The sequence below is a fragment of the Lissotriton helveticus genome, chromosome 1_1 (genome assembly GCF_964261635.1).
Source record: "Lissotriton helveticus chromosome 1_1, aLisHel1.1, whole genome shotgun sequence".
Lineage (NCBI taxonomy): Eukaryota > Metazoa > Chordata > Amphibia > Caudata > Salamandridae > Lissotriton > Lissotriton helveticus.
In genome coordinates, this window is record NC_136057.1 from 832,302,194 (window position 1) to 832,317,096 (window position 14,903).

The following is a 14,903-nucleotide window of genomic DNA, read 5'->3' on the forward strand; positions in this document are numbered from 1 at the left end:
CATGCAAAGTCTACTGGAACAGCCTAGTCTATAGCAGTTTTCTAAATTTCAGCTCTGATTCGATTTGCCTCATTTGTAGCAGGAGAAAGTTCCAAAGCTACGGGGCAATGTAAGCAAAGGAATGGTCCCTGGCTCTAGCTTTCTTAATTCTACGAACTGTGAGTAGCAACTTGTCAGTGGAGTGTAACGATCTCAAGAGGATTGCAAGCAGTGAAAAGATCCTGGATCAATTTAGAACCTTTTTTATGGACCATCTTATGCACAAGGCAGAATGTCTTGAAATTAACTCTTTTGCTCACTGGAAGCCAGAGCAAGGCTGCCAGTGTTTTCCTTGCCGACGGGTGCCTTGGGTATTTTTAGGAGGATGCATGCTGCAGGATTTTGTGTGACCTGCATTCTTTTCAGGACTAACTTAGGGCTTCCAAGGTACAAGGAACTGCTGTTGTCGAGTCGAGAAATAACTAGGCCTTGTATCACCACACAATGTTTTGGGTCTGGTAGCCATCTCAAGAGTCTTCATAGAGTGCAAAGCAGGCAAAACATGTGGCTGCCAGTTTCTTGACCTGGATTTCCATTGTCAGTTTTCCATCTAGCCAGACTTCCAAGCTTTTAACCTCCATTTTGGGGGTGGGAGGACTGCCCAAGACAGCTGTCCAGTTCATTTCCAACCACTGAGTGGGACTGTCTTATCAGCATTAAGCTTGAGGCTGCTGGCTGCCTCCCAGTCAAGTGGGGCATTTTCTGTTTGATGGGATAGACTAATGTTAAATTGTGTGTCATTTGCATATAGGAGATTGAAGTAAAGCCTTAGGATTTTATCATCTCCACCAGATAGGCGACATACAAGTTGAATAGTGTCAGGCCAAGGGACGAGCCCTGCGGTACTCTGATTGTGAGGGGAAACATTTTTGTTTGCCTATTTTCTTCTTTTACTTGGAAGGTGAAATTGTAAAGTAAAGAGGTTAGCTATTTTGAGGCTGTAACCCCAATGCCACCTTCAATTAAGTCTTTTATCAGTGTTTGTGGAGAATTCCGTTGGACTCTAAGTATTAGGAAAGAAATGTATTTACAAATTGCTCCAAGATTTTACTTTGGCCTGGTAAGATGGTGACTAGACTGTAGTTTTCGCACAGTAATGGGTCAGCTGCTGTTTTTTTCAAGAGTAGTCTGACAATGGCATGTTTCCACATTGGAGGAACTTCACCAGTTTTTAATGACTGGTTGAACATATTAGTCTATATGGTAACAACTGGCATCCTTCCTTTGAACATAATATCACAGGATACCGGATCCCGAGGAGTGCCCAATTTGAGAGAGGACAGAGTAGCTTGTGTATACTCAATAGTCATCTCAGAGAAGCTGCTAATTTTTTCATTTCCCTAACCTGAGGGTATGATAGTCTCCATACGTTCTCCTAGAGTATGGAGGATGTTATTGACCTTTTCTAAAAGAAACTGGCCAGTTGATAGCAGAGTTCTTCTGAGGGGAGTGGGCCGGATTTGGTGTAGGTGGGATTCATTAAACTATTCACCGGATTGTAAAGTTTAGGTGGGATTCATTAAACTATTCACCGGATTGTAAAGTTCTTTTGAGGAATTAGATGTGTTATTTATTTTCTTAGCAAAGTAATTCACTCTTGCATTTCTGATAGCATAGTGGTACTTTTTATGTTTTTTTATAGTAGTTTTTACTTATGCTAGTGTCGTTTTTCCTCCATAACCTTTCTGCCTGTTTGGATTCTTGTTTTAGTTCCAGGAGCTTTCTTGAGATCCATGGCTCTTTCACTTTTGAGCAAGAAGATTTTTTGTTGTTTCAAAGGGACCAGGAGATTAAAGGCATTTAAAATCCATGTTTTGAAACCATTGTATCTGCTAGTTATGTCTCCAGTCATTTCAGGAATGGATTGGAGAGTGTGTTTTCTCATTCTCTTAAATCCAATTTTGCCCAATTCTGATGAATTTTAGGATTGGTATATACCTCTGCTGTATGATTAAATTTGGTCAGTTTGTATGGCACCATATGCTATCTGGGGGGTTTCCAATAACTAAGTCAGGTAAATTGGTAAAGATGGCATGGAGTAAGTGCCCTTGATTATGAGTAGGGTCATTAACTAAATGTGTTAATTGGACCGCTTCAGGGTCCATTAGGAAGTTTTTGATCGTTTCGCAGTTCTTATTTTCCAGGTGAAAACTGAGATCTCATAAGACAGAAAATTAAGCTGTCATAAGACTGTTCTGCCACCACATCTGGGAGTGCCTGAATAAATTGTGGGGAAGACCCTGGTGGTCGGTAAATAAGTAATCCTAAAAAAGTAAAGGTGGGTGCTAATTCCAAGGAGAATAGAAACCCTTCAAAACCCAAATAGTTGAATAGGGTTAGAACTAGAGAGCGGTGCCCTCTCAAGTACCACGCTGGCTACTGAATCCCAAAAGGTAGGGCAGTGTGAGCGTGGAACTAAGACTCGTGCCTGGAGACCGGATTGCGTACAGTGGAACCACAGAAATCTTGCCCGTATCCAAGGCGTTTGGTTCCTGTACCACAGGGACCCCGACACTCATAAGCGTCTAGTTGGTGATGAGCGGATTTACTGGTTACGGGAACCCCCTCCGCCCGTTTTGTCTATCGGTCCGCATTTTTCTTGTGCGTCATGCTCATTGCTGTCACGGTTAGGTAGACCTGGATGGGTGTGGTGAGAAGCTAAGGGAAAAGAATGCACTACATCTCCCATAACACCTAGGGAGGATGTAGTCCTATCTCTATCTTTTGCCGCACCTACATATTCCCAACAGCCCTGGAATTCGGTGCTTGTCACCTGAGTTCCGGAGTTTCTCGACCCTTTTGGATCATAGAGAGCTTGTACTTACTCAGTTTCGCAAGCACTGGGAAACGCGTGGAGCGTTATTGCTTGCAAACCTTCGCTTTTCGCTTGGAGTGCTAAGTGGAAGCTCTCAAAGGTATTTTGTTTAATGAGTGGAGCGTTTAATTATTCTTGGAAACCTTCGCCTTAGCACTCGCCGGCATCGGGAGACGCGAAGAGTGTTTCCTGTTTCGACCTGCGCTTGCTGGAAGAAATCAATAAATCTGCAGCGTCTTGCTTTCAAAAGACGCGTCTCAGGAAACTTTGCGCTGAGATGCGCTGGTGAATTTATTTCTTGCCATTTGGGGTGAATACATTTCCTGCTTGCTGTGAATGCAACAATATTGAACGCTTGACGTCCTCACTTAGGATCTGGAGATCTGCTGTATGATTTTTAAGCCCAGTAGCACCTTATTACCAGCTGGGAGTATTACTTATTTTGTTGTGAAGGTCAATTCAACCCGTGTAGCCCTATTGAGCTGTTGAGGGCTCGGATTAGATATTACGTGTGCTCTAACTGTTCCAGGGATTACGTATTCCTTCCTACATTGGATTTGCATTACCAGAGAACGGCCTGGTAACAGATAAGTACTGTGATATTAGGTTCCGATAACTATGATAAGTGAATACTCTATCACTGTCTGCCTAAGTGATAGAGTCCTTGTTTGATTTCTTTTCTTTCTTTTTTCTACTTTTGAACCATATTTTTTCTTTATGGAATATGCAGCAGTCTTAAATGTAAGTGTAACGTTCACACATACATATATTGATAGAGTGTGCAAGGGTGAGTGTGTATTGATTTCTATGCGTTATATCTTTGTACAGGGAGCACGGAAAGCCTAGACAGAGAGAAGTCTGCTCTACTCCGCGCCTGTGCAAGAGAGCGCTCACTGACTGCCGCAACTTTATTGTTTCCTTTGTCCCTTTTTTCCCCTTCCCCAATTGTGGTGCTGCTTGGTGAGTGTGCTATTACTCTCCTGTAGTTCCATATAGGGGAGAAGGAAAACTAGCTCCTTACATCGCTCCTGCTGTATCCGGCGGATCAGGTTAGTGTAACCTCACTTGTGACAATTGCATGCAGTGTCCGATTAACAGAGTGCAACCCTGGGAGGTGGGGGTGTACCCGTAGTAGTGCCTCATTCAACCTCATGTGGCTATGCTGAACTTGCGCCTGTGTGTGTGATCTGACTGGTCTTGGGCAACCTGTATCATCGTGCACTGGACGTTGTACCTTATTTCCAGGGAGGTACGGCATTTGCAACTCTTAACTGTGTGTGACCAGAATTGCTTGGTGCAACCCATCTCAATGTGCACCAGTCAGTGTGCCTCATTTCCAGAGAGGTACGGAATTTGCAACTCTTCGTGTTTGAGACATGAGGTGTCTGTTGCTACCATTACCAACGTGCACCAGACGATGTGCCCAGATGGCCTAGGCACAACCCTGATCAACGTGTACCGGTCGGGATGTCTCCTATCGAGAGGCTCCCCTTTGTTACTTACCATTCATCTGCTGTTCCCCTTTGACCCGCATTGCGGCGGACCAACTGCCCTGTCCACACCTGGCCCCTACCGAAGACATTGTGGAGCCAGGTAGTAGCGAGAGAGATTGACTGGGTTGAAGGAATGCTTCCGAGAAAATCGGAAGAGGGTCAAGAGACTTCGTGACTCCATGGTGTTTTGAGACCTGTGGGTGAACTTCCCGAGTGGCTGCTAGAATCCGCTTGTTTATGTCTACTTCCAAATTAAAACTTGCTACATAGCCCCCCTGCTTCCCGAGGACCCAGACTAAGTGTGACTTCGGCTGCATGTGGCCTAGTATCCGGGAGGAGGGGCTGGTTATCTTCCCTTCGGAGCCATAGGACAATCGAGGTGAACTAGATGGTGGAGGGAGGCTGGGGCCACGGACTCCGCAGGGTGTTATCCATAGACCTGCTGGGTACCAGTAACACCAAATTAGGGTGCTGAGTGCGCATGTGTGCGGGAGTTTTCCATACGGACTGGGCTGATATCTGTCACACTGTATAGCGGTGCGGATTTAGTGTGTGAGTTGGAGTGATAGTCGAAGGATCACTCACCTGTGATTTATGACACTGACTAGCGGTGCTACTTTATAAGTTTACTTTATGCCAAAAGCACAATACATTTGACATTGGATTTACCCGCATGGCTCCAGTCGCTACAGCGGCTAGGAGTTTATGTTCACCATCGGCCCTAATCCAGAATCTGACAAAGTCTGTTTCTCCATTGGTATATTGGCAATCTCCAACTGGATGACTGATAACTGTCTCCAGTTGAATCCTGGAAAAACTGAAGTTATGCTACTGGGGAAAGCTTTGGCGGCCTGGTCAAACGAATGGTGGCCTTCACAGTTGGGTGTAGCCCCTGTCCCCAAACAAAGTGTCAATAATCTTGGACTAAAACTGGACCAATCGCTAACAATGAAGGATCACATAACAGCCACGACGAGCACCTGCTATTATAGCCTACGACTACTTCGTAAAAAATTCTCCCATACTTGCCTACTCATTATCGCAGTACCTTGGTACAAGCAATGGTGATTAGTCGTTTAGACTATGGCAATACCCTGCTGGCATAAGCGGATGAGACTGTGCTAAATAAATTACAGGTGATTCAGAATACAGCTGCCAGAATGATTTTAAACATGTCAGCTGGCTCCCCCTCTGAACCCTTAATAAGAGAACTGCATTGGCTACCAGTAAGGAAGAGATCCTTATTTTAAATATGCTGCCTTACCTATTATGCTCTAAATGGTAGAGGCCCTTACTATCTACGAAAGAAACTGGTAAAATACGTACCAGGTAGAAATCTGAGATCTGGTACATTAGGACTTCTACAGATCCCTCGTATACGCTTGAGCCGCACTGGGGGCAAAGCCTTTTCGTATCTTGCTCCAAATTACTGGAATAGACTGCCCATGGCCTTGTGGGAAACTCCGAATTACAGCACCTTTAGGAAACAACTAAAAGCCTTTCTGTTTTAAAATAGCTGCCGACCTGACTTTCCGCTATTGTCTTTTTTTCTCTAGGCAGCGCCAAGATGCCCCAGGGTGAATCGTGCGCTATAAAAGAGCATATAACATAACTAAAGAATGTGTGGGATTGTATTATCAGGATTGCTATGGTGGACTGGAGCAGACAGTGTGTTGCTCCACATAAGGGTGCTCTCTCTTTCTCTGTGGGGGTGGGGTATGGTTAGATTCGGAATTGTCCACAGGGTGCATACTATTGATATCATAACAATAGGATTAGGCCTAGTGTGGCTAGTAATATCTCCAAAAATATATGGTGCTCATCTTATAATGATTGGATATGTGTGTTGAATACAAACAAATAACCTGTGCTCACCCTCTGGTAGCGTGCCACAGAGCAGTCAGGCTTATCCTCAGGAAAGTGTACAGTGTAAAGTATTGGCACAGTACCACCCTCACAACACACTGAGTACACTACAAAAAGTCTCCACACCATAAGTATACAACACTGATCTTTGTATTATACACACACACATTGAAATCCAAATGACATACATATTGGATGTATGCTTTACAGTTATATGCAATTGTCAAACTCTCCCATTAGCAGCAGAACGTGATGAACATAGGAATTCACTTGCTCCGTTATCCACTCGGTCTCACAAGCGGCATAAACCCATGTGCCTTTTTTCTCCAGGGCGTTCAGGATCCAAGAGATACCTCCCACATCAAAAACAACAAACATATATGCCGGCTGTTCACAGGTATTTCACTTTCTTACTATCACATTAGCATAAATCATGACATTCCCAAATATTGCATTCCCGGTACAGTTGTAATGATCAAGAAACCACAGGTTATGGTTACGCCTCATGACCCAGCCCCATAGCCACTCAAACTACACCAGCCAACAATACACGTTGCACACGCTGGCGTTGCTTGGATTAGATTGTCAGGACCACCTAAAGCAAAAGGAAACAGTTACTTAGTTTCATCCTTCCAGATTAGGCTGTCAAGGCACCCTGTGGCACCTTGATGAGAGCAGGATCACTGTCCCCCCCCCCGTACCCATAGGCAAAAGACTGCAAAACCAGAAGCTGGCCCCCTGCTAATTTGACGAAATGTCCCCGCCCTAACGCGAAGGTGCGAGCCGCAGTTGCTCCTGTCAGCCAGCTGTGGGTACACACAAGGCACAACAAGACTCCTCGGGTCCAGTCAAGATGTTACCAACAACAGAGTACCTTGAGGCCTGGGTCTGGGGGTGGGGGCGCTAGAAGACCTGGCGGCCGAGTGTCAGGCACTGTCGTCCTCCCGATCTGGAGTCGGAGACAGTCCAGGCTTCCGACTTGGGTCTGCAGATTCGACAAAAGTCCCCAAACACCACATACTACAAAGTGAGAACTAGCACTAGCTTCCGGATGCAAGCTTGAGTCCCTCGGACTTGCCAAACTTATTCAGTACTCCTTTAAATCCTCGTGTTACAGCACCCCAGGTGGGCCGCTGATCTTTACAAGCACACTCCTCTGCACAGTGTGATTACTGCAAACGTCAGGACAGTCCTTGTCCCAACCGACGACAGCTTCCACCAATTTCCACCGCACCCTGTGCGGTCCATATGATTTGATCGAAATGGGGAGATCCTTTCTGTCCCTGGGATCTCGGGACCGAAGGCCAGCCAACTGGCCCTCGGAGAGTGCTGAGGGACCCGGGCCACAAAAGTTGGCAATTAGCTGCACACCAGCAACATCCAGGCAAAATCCACCAAGTGATAGTCCTTTTCCTGAAGGACAACAGGTCTGCGGTTAATCCAGTTGCAGTCCCTCCTGCCCCAATGGTTCCTCTCATCGATGCACCTGCGTTGAACGAGCATAGTATGGTTCCAATACCAAAAATGTCTATAAACGCCTGAGGGGGGAGCCCCAGCATTAGTTATACCCACAATGGCCTTTGAAGATGAGATCAGTTCAAAAGGCCTAAATGTGGTCCGGTCTGCCACCCTACCCTGGGAGCCTTGATCAATATCTTTAGTGGGGCCAGGACCCTGCCCCTTGGAATGCAGGTGCCAATTCACCTACTCTTATCCATCCCAGGAAAGCCCCTCAGTGTCAGAGGTCTGCAGTTTCCCCCAAATGCCCCTAGTTTATGGCCGTCTATCAGGAATGCACAGGTGAAGGTCCCCCCCCCACTCCCCGGACAAAAGCAAAAAGTAGAGGGAAAGCACTCTAGAAAGGGCCATTTCCAACACCTACGATTCACAAGGAAATGTGTCAATAATTGGCAGCTGTAATTCTTATTTTTGCAGTTTCATATAGCACAAGTAAGACCCAACAGATAGCTGAGAGCTTTTAAAAAAGAACCGTTGCATACTGCAAAAAAAGGAGCAGTTTACATAAGAACAATTTCAAAAACAAACCAATATTGTCAAACACACATTAACAAGGTTTCAGGAAACAGCAGAGGATTAGGGTAAAAACAGACATCATAAACCAAGTATAAATGCTCAGTATTACATCTTGTCAGTATACCATGGACCTCGCTCAAAATAGCCAGCAACTGGCCCTGCAACTGTTCAGCAAGTTTGGTTTCATTCCTTCCTGTAAGACATATTTTCCTTTTCCTGGCTGGGCTCTAGATAGTCACCTCCAGAGGCAAAGCATGGCATAATTCATGGCCCCTCAAACCCTTGTCACTGCTCCCTCACATTAGACTCCCCACTTTGCCCTCATTGGAAAAAAAGCATGGAGCAGTGACATCATCCCAGGAAAGGCAGCTCTGAATTGGGGAGTGTGGCTAGTGGATCCTGGCCCAGCTCACTGACCACCTCAGGGATGAAGGACTATAGTGAGCAGACCTCTGCATTCTCTTAGGCAATCCAACTCAGACAGTGTTAAGGACCCACCATATGCGCCAGTGACCAGTGCGGGTGTTGGGTGCAATAGGTTGCCAGCGCCCAGGCGCTGCGCTCCACCTCCTGCCTGTAGCCTACATCCACAGTGTATAGTCTTTGGGCGGGCGCATACGTGTTTGAGCACAAGGGCTTAGTGAGTGGCCTTATGCCCTATCTCGGGCCATTATTTAAAGCTCACTGCACATGGCCTTCGGCCGTGTGACAGGGGCCGGATTGAGGGCTTGGTCTGTAGCTAGACCTTGCATACGACTATGGGAACGCCCTGTACTCAGGAACTACCACCAAGCTCCTGAGACGACTACAACGAATCCAGAACGCCTCGGCACGATTGATCCTCGAAGTCCCCCGACGCAGCCACATCACACCCCACCTGAGAGGCCTACACTGGCTCCCCGTCAACAAGAGGATCACCTATAAACTCCTCATCCACGCACACACAGCACTGCACAAAACCGGGCCAACATACCTCAACGACCGACTCAGCTTCCACACCCCCATCCGCAGCCTCCGCTCTGCCAACCTCGCCCTCTCCACAGTTCCCCGTATCCGGAAAACCTCCGCCGGCGGCAGATCCTTCTCCTACCTCGCCGCCAAGACCTGGAACGCTCTCCCCACCAGCCTACGACAGACCCAGGACCTGTTGGCCTTCAGAAGACTTCTCAAGACCTGGCTCTTCGATCAGTAGCAGCCCCTCCACCCCTGCGCCTTGAGACCCTCACGGGTATGTAGCGCGCTTTAGAAATACAGTGATTGATTGATTGATTGATTGATATGCTGTGGCACATGACCATTGTGAACAGGGTTGGGTGGAGGGCCTGGCTTGCAGCCAGGTCATCTTTCTAAAAACCTCTACTCTCAGCCAATCTCTAATGCACATGACTTTAAGCCTTAAACAGTGGCGGTTTGACACAGGACATTTGGCTGTGCGCGTTAGTGTTTGCCTTTGTTTTTCTTTTTCATGAGCCTGAAACTCTTAAATCAGAAGTGATTTGAGAGTCAATCGCAAAATGGAAGTCAATGTCGGCACATAACATTCCCACTATGGCTGTCTAACCTTTTGTGACCTAAGAGTCATGAGCCAATTTTAATAAAAACATTTCAAGACATAGGCCCATGAAATCTTCAGATTAGGGTAATTTTCAGACTGATATTGTACAAAGTGATTGCTCCCAGATTTATGTGGAGAATACAGTTAGACTCTAAGGAGTAGATAAAGTAAGCTATTAGGTCAATCATAAATGGAGGTTTTAAAATTGTACAACATTACAATTAGGAGCATCAAATATGAAGACAAAATGTTGATACTGAATGTATGACTGTGACTATAGATATTTGGGGGGGGGGGGGGTTGTTGGTATCCTTAACATTTTGCATTAGTTATCTGAATTGATGTGGGGTAAGAGCATGTTCACTTGACTTGGTACGGAAAAGGGCAACTTGGACAGGGTTTTTGGTGTTTTTTCCTGGTCATAGGACAGGTTTTATTTATGCTTCTGGGTACCCCTTAGCACTGCTCTTAGGTCAGGAACATCGGATGGTGGCCTCCCGATGGCAATGTGAAATATCTTTCTGTGGTGCAAAACGTTCAAGTCACAGCCAACTCAAGAATTTCAAGGTGTTGAAAAAAAACATTCAGAGCTGATCTCCAGGCAATCAAGTTAGTTTAAAAATTCAAAATGTGATTGACAGGAACCGCAAGTCATGAGTTAGAGCAGCAGAGGTATACAAAAAAATTAACCCTTTAAACCCTTCTCAGCAACTCTTTTTAAACACTAATATCTGAAGAACAACTGAAGGGATTTACACCGAATCATTGATAACACGACTGCAACATCTGTAATTATATTATTGATAACAAAACTGGGCATAGCGAGGGCACAAGTTCTAGTTACATTAAGGCACAAGTTACAGTTACTTGAGATAACTATAAATGATGAATTTCAGTGGTTTTGTTTGTTCAAAACGGTATGTTTTAACTCACATTTTCACTTGAGAAAACTATAAATGGTGAATTTCAGTGGTTTTGTTTAAAATGGTATGTTTTAACTCACATTTTTACCGAACTAGAACGTCCCTTTAACGTATGTGTGTGTGTGTGTGCAAATACATATACACACACACACACACACACACACACACACAACCATATCCACATACATACACACACACTCACCCACCAACTTAAAATGAGAGAAGTCTAATAAAAATAAACCAGGTTCTTCTGCAGTAACCAGACAGGGGATACATACTTAACTGTGATCTGCGCCTGTGCACAAACATTTTACATGTGCCTCTGACTGGCCTGTCATACAGAATTTGATACTGTTGCACCAACAGTAGGGGCAGTAGCGACCAGTCTGAATAATCTGCTGAGGTCAGATAAACCATTCCTGCCCATTCAGGTCGACTTGTCAATCAACGTGGTCTATTCTGCAGACCCTCTGGGGAATTTCTTGTTGCATCACAGGTGGGGCAGCATCTGCAGATTAAGACTGTTTCAGGCAAATAAACAGTACTTTTCGGAAAATTATATTTTCTAACCAGTTATAAAATTAATCTGACTTTCCCAAAGAACTGGATTTTTAAAAACAGGTATGAAACGTTCTTGAACTTTTTTCTGTAGCAGTTTTCTACTGGATAATAAAGAGATAATGATCTAATCTGCTTCAAAACTATTTCTTATGGGAGCAGCAAAACCCAATACAAGGAAAATAGCTTTTGGTTATTTATCCACTTTAGATATATGCTGACATGTATTTAGACATGTACCACTTATAGGCACCCTCCCTTATATCAATAAGGTAATTTTGAGAGTGACTTATTTAGCACTTGGAAGTGGGTTTTGAAGTCTGTAAGAGTTTTTTTACAAGTCTATCTGCAACCATGGGATTTTGCAGGGACCAGGCCTGTGTCATGTTTTCAGGGTTACAAAGTGGATGGCACTGCCTCAGTCCACATCTAACACTAATTTTACATGCCTTAACTATAGTTTTTACACCATATGAATTGTGCTTATAGTAAAATGAAATATGCCAAATGGGGCTCTAAGACAATTTCATATCAGAGCATATACACTGGGCACTCAATAGCAGTATCCCTTTGTTAAGAGTTCCAAATTGCCAGCAAGTGAGTCCCACGAAAAAGTAAAATTGGGGGTGACCACCCACAAAGGGGTGACTTTGCAACATACAGATGATGCTGAGAACATATTTTTATTTTTTAAGTTTGTACCTGTACTTGCATGCGATGTAATGTCTGTTAAATGTAGAGACACCTGCTGTATTTGTAGTGAAAGAGTACCTGCGAAATAGAGATTTCCGATGTTGCACCTGCCGAGGAGCGACTATGAATGTTGCAGTCGTATTAAAGCGAGTTCACCTAGTAACCGCACTGCCAGTCACTGTAAATTTTGACAATATGATTCTAAAAGAAATTTGCTCTCAACCACTGACTAGACCGTATGGGACACTAGTAGGTGGTGAAATTCTAGTTTCATGGACTTATTAATTTTATGACCGGAAACTCAGCAACTGATTGCCAAGTCCACTCACCAGTCCAGTGTTGCACCCAAAGCCTGAGCCACTGATACAGAGGGTCAAATATATCAAGGCATAGCTACAGGGTGTTATTTCTGACTGATATCTCTGTCTCGTTCACTAAAGTATCAAAAAGAGCTATGTGCAAACAACATAATGAAACACCCAATAGGTCCTGAAGTTTCAAGTCAACCTAAATACAGCCACTTGAGATAACAGTGCCCACAGAGCCCACGTTAAATGAAATTTTTATGCTGAAAATATAGCACGGTCTTGACATTGCATTTATGGAGTGTTTCTAACCCCTAAAATCTGCTAGTGTGAGCCTTGACTAGCTCAGGAGTATGAAGTACCTAAAAGGAATTAACCTAACTGGACTGAAATAGCAAACGTAGCCATGAGACACCAGTAGTTCCTACCAGCACACACACAGTACAGAGCCCAATAACCCCTGGTTGTTGTAGCACCCACATTAAAAGAAGCCTTGTACTTACCATTTTATTTTCAAATAAAAATACACAATTTATTTATTTAACTTTTAAGGCGCACAGCTACCCATACAGGGTTTACCGGCGCCAGGGGATAGTCTAATTGGTGAAAAGAGAACAAAATGCTGCTTATTGCAGAAAAAGCCATGTCTTGAGGTCCTTTCGAAAGTTGAAATAGATGGTTTCAGTTTTCAATGAAGTAGGCAAGGAATTCCAAATCTTAGGGCCTAAGTGGGAGAAAGAGCGGCCGCCCATTCTCACCAACTTAAATCTGGGAATCACTAAGTCACCCTTGGAGGAACACGGAAAGAACGTGGAGACGACAGGAGAGGGGTGATAAAATCAGAAAAGGAAGCTGCCCATAAACCTGGGTTCCCCGGGGGACGGTAGACCAGGAGGCCAGATAGGGTCAGCTGAGGGTTAACTGCTAGTTTGAACTGAGTGGCTTCGCAACCTTGGAGAGGCAGAGCTTCAGGTTTGCAGCAATAAATAGCTTTAAAAATCACTGCAATACCTCGACCTTTTCCTATATCTCTGTCCTTCCTGACAATAACATAGTCAGGAGGGAGGGAGGGCGATAGCAACGTCGGGTCCTGAACTGGCATGCAGCCATGTTTCAGTGAGAAACAGAAAGTCAGGTTTCTCCGCGTTGACAAAATGTCAAAAATGTAATCTTTATGTTTGGAGAGGGACCTACAGTTAATGCTCCAAAAATGAAGGCAATGGCGAGCAGGAGTCGGTAACATTTTACAACTCATTCCGCCCTGAGGACCTGCTCCAAGAACTGTCTTACTTTTGAGCATCGCGCCTAGTGAAAACCCACAGTGAGGACATTTGAAGCCATGCATGGGAAAAACACATATCTTACACTTGAGAGAAAGACTATGTCTAAATAGCTTTAAATCAGTGGCAGTGTAGCTTATCAATTTAGTGTTACTCACAAGATTTTGAACAGGCCCTCTGGCCGCTGGGCGTGGCAGGGTGCAGACGGGCTTGCCTCTGGCACGCCTCCGGCGCGCGCTGCACACTAGCATCTGTCCTCTTACATAGCAGGACAGAACAACTAGCGCGTCAACAAAAATGGCGCTCACCCGGAGCCTTCAAATAGCGAAGGAGGACTACCGGTGAGACGCGGACCTCACAAGAGTAATACAGTACATGTACAAAGTAAGCAAACAGCAGCGAGATGGTTAAAAACGCATTTAAAACACTATTAAAAAATTGTTAGAACGAAATATCTGGGTAATGTGTGAAGGGAGATGAAGTACTCCCTATAATTTTTAAAGTGCTAGTATGTGGGCGAAAGGCAGAGCACCCTGAACACAGCAAAATCAACAAGAGCAGCAGTTATAATCTCAATAAACAAGTAACTTACCACTTGGACCATCTTGAGATATCTGGCATACCTAGGATCCTTTGCAACAGTAGTCACATTTTCATACTGGGTTTCTGTTTTAGTATCATTTACTATGTCCTGCTAAAATAAAAATAAAAATATTAGAATTGTTCATCATGTAATGTTAGATTAAGTTAAAATTTCCTAAGGAGCACTTGCTTACCAGGGTACTGGTAAACTTTCCAAGGGGGGCCCTGGAGAGACACCTGTCTGGGAATTTTTTTTCACTGTCTACAGAAATGTAAGCTATTTTTAATATTCCTCAAGTGAAATGGGTGCAAGCTCCATATCTATTAAATCCGTGCAGAGAAAAATTTACATTCCAGAAATTAATTCCTGCTTGTAAACATTTTGAGATGATCCCATGTTATGATTTAAGGGGCCACATAGGTGTATAGCAGATAACGTTTTGACATACATGCAGTTACTGGGGAACATAAAAAGATTTTAGATACAAATGCTGAGCCAACAACAATCAGTGTAGAGCTTGCTTGCTACTGTAGTCTGGTCTCTGAGATTCAGCCCGTCAACAACCATGATGCACCACTTTGAAGTTCAGAAATAAGTAAATATATTTGCAGAACACATTAGTTCGTAGATGAAAATAGACTATGGTTGTAAGGTTCTTTTCAGTGGACGACACAGCTGCTTTTCTTCAAGGCTTCTACTTTCAGCCTGCCACTTATCAGTCTGTATACTTGAGCAGAGAAGCGTTTAGAGACAACCACT

General features: G+C 44.4%; 1 protein-coding gene across 3 annotated transcripts in view; it reads right to left on the reverse strand.

The window, feature by feature from the left end:
* The window catches only part of WASHC3 (WASH complex subunit 3), a 69,141-nt gene that overhangs the window by 21,568 nt on the left and 32,670 nt on the right, over nt 1-14,903 (reverse strand). For 2 of the 3 annotated variants that reach the window (XM_078674660.1, XM_078674643.1), the window contains one exon: nt 14,154-14,255. In XM_078674660.1, coding sequence (XP_078530786.1) covers nt 14,154-14,255 — 102 coding nt within the window. The remainder of the gene's footprint in view (nt 1-14,153; nt 14,256-14,903) is intronic. The other variant, XM_078674650.1, reaches the window with a different exon arrangement.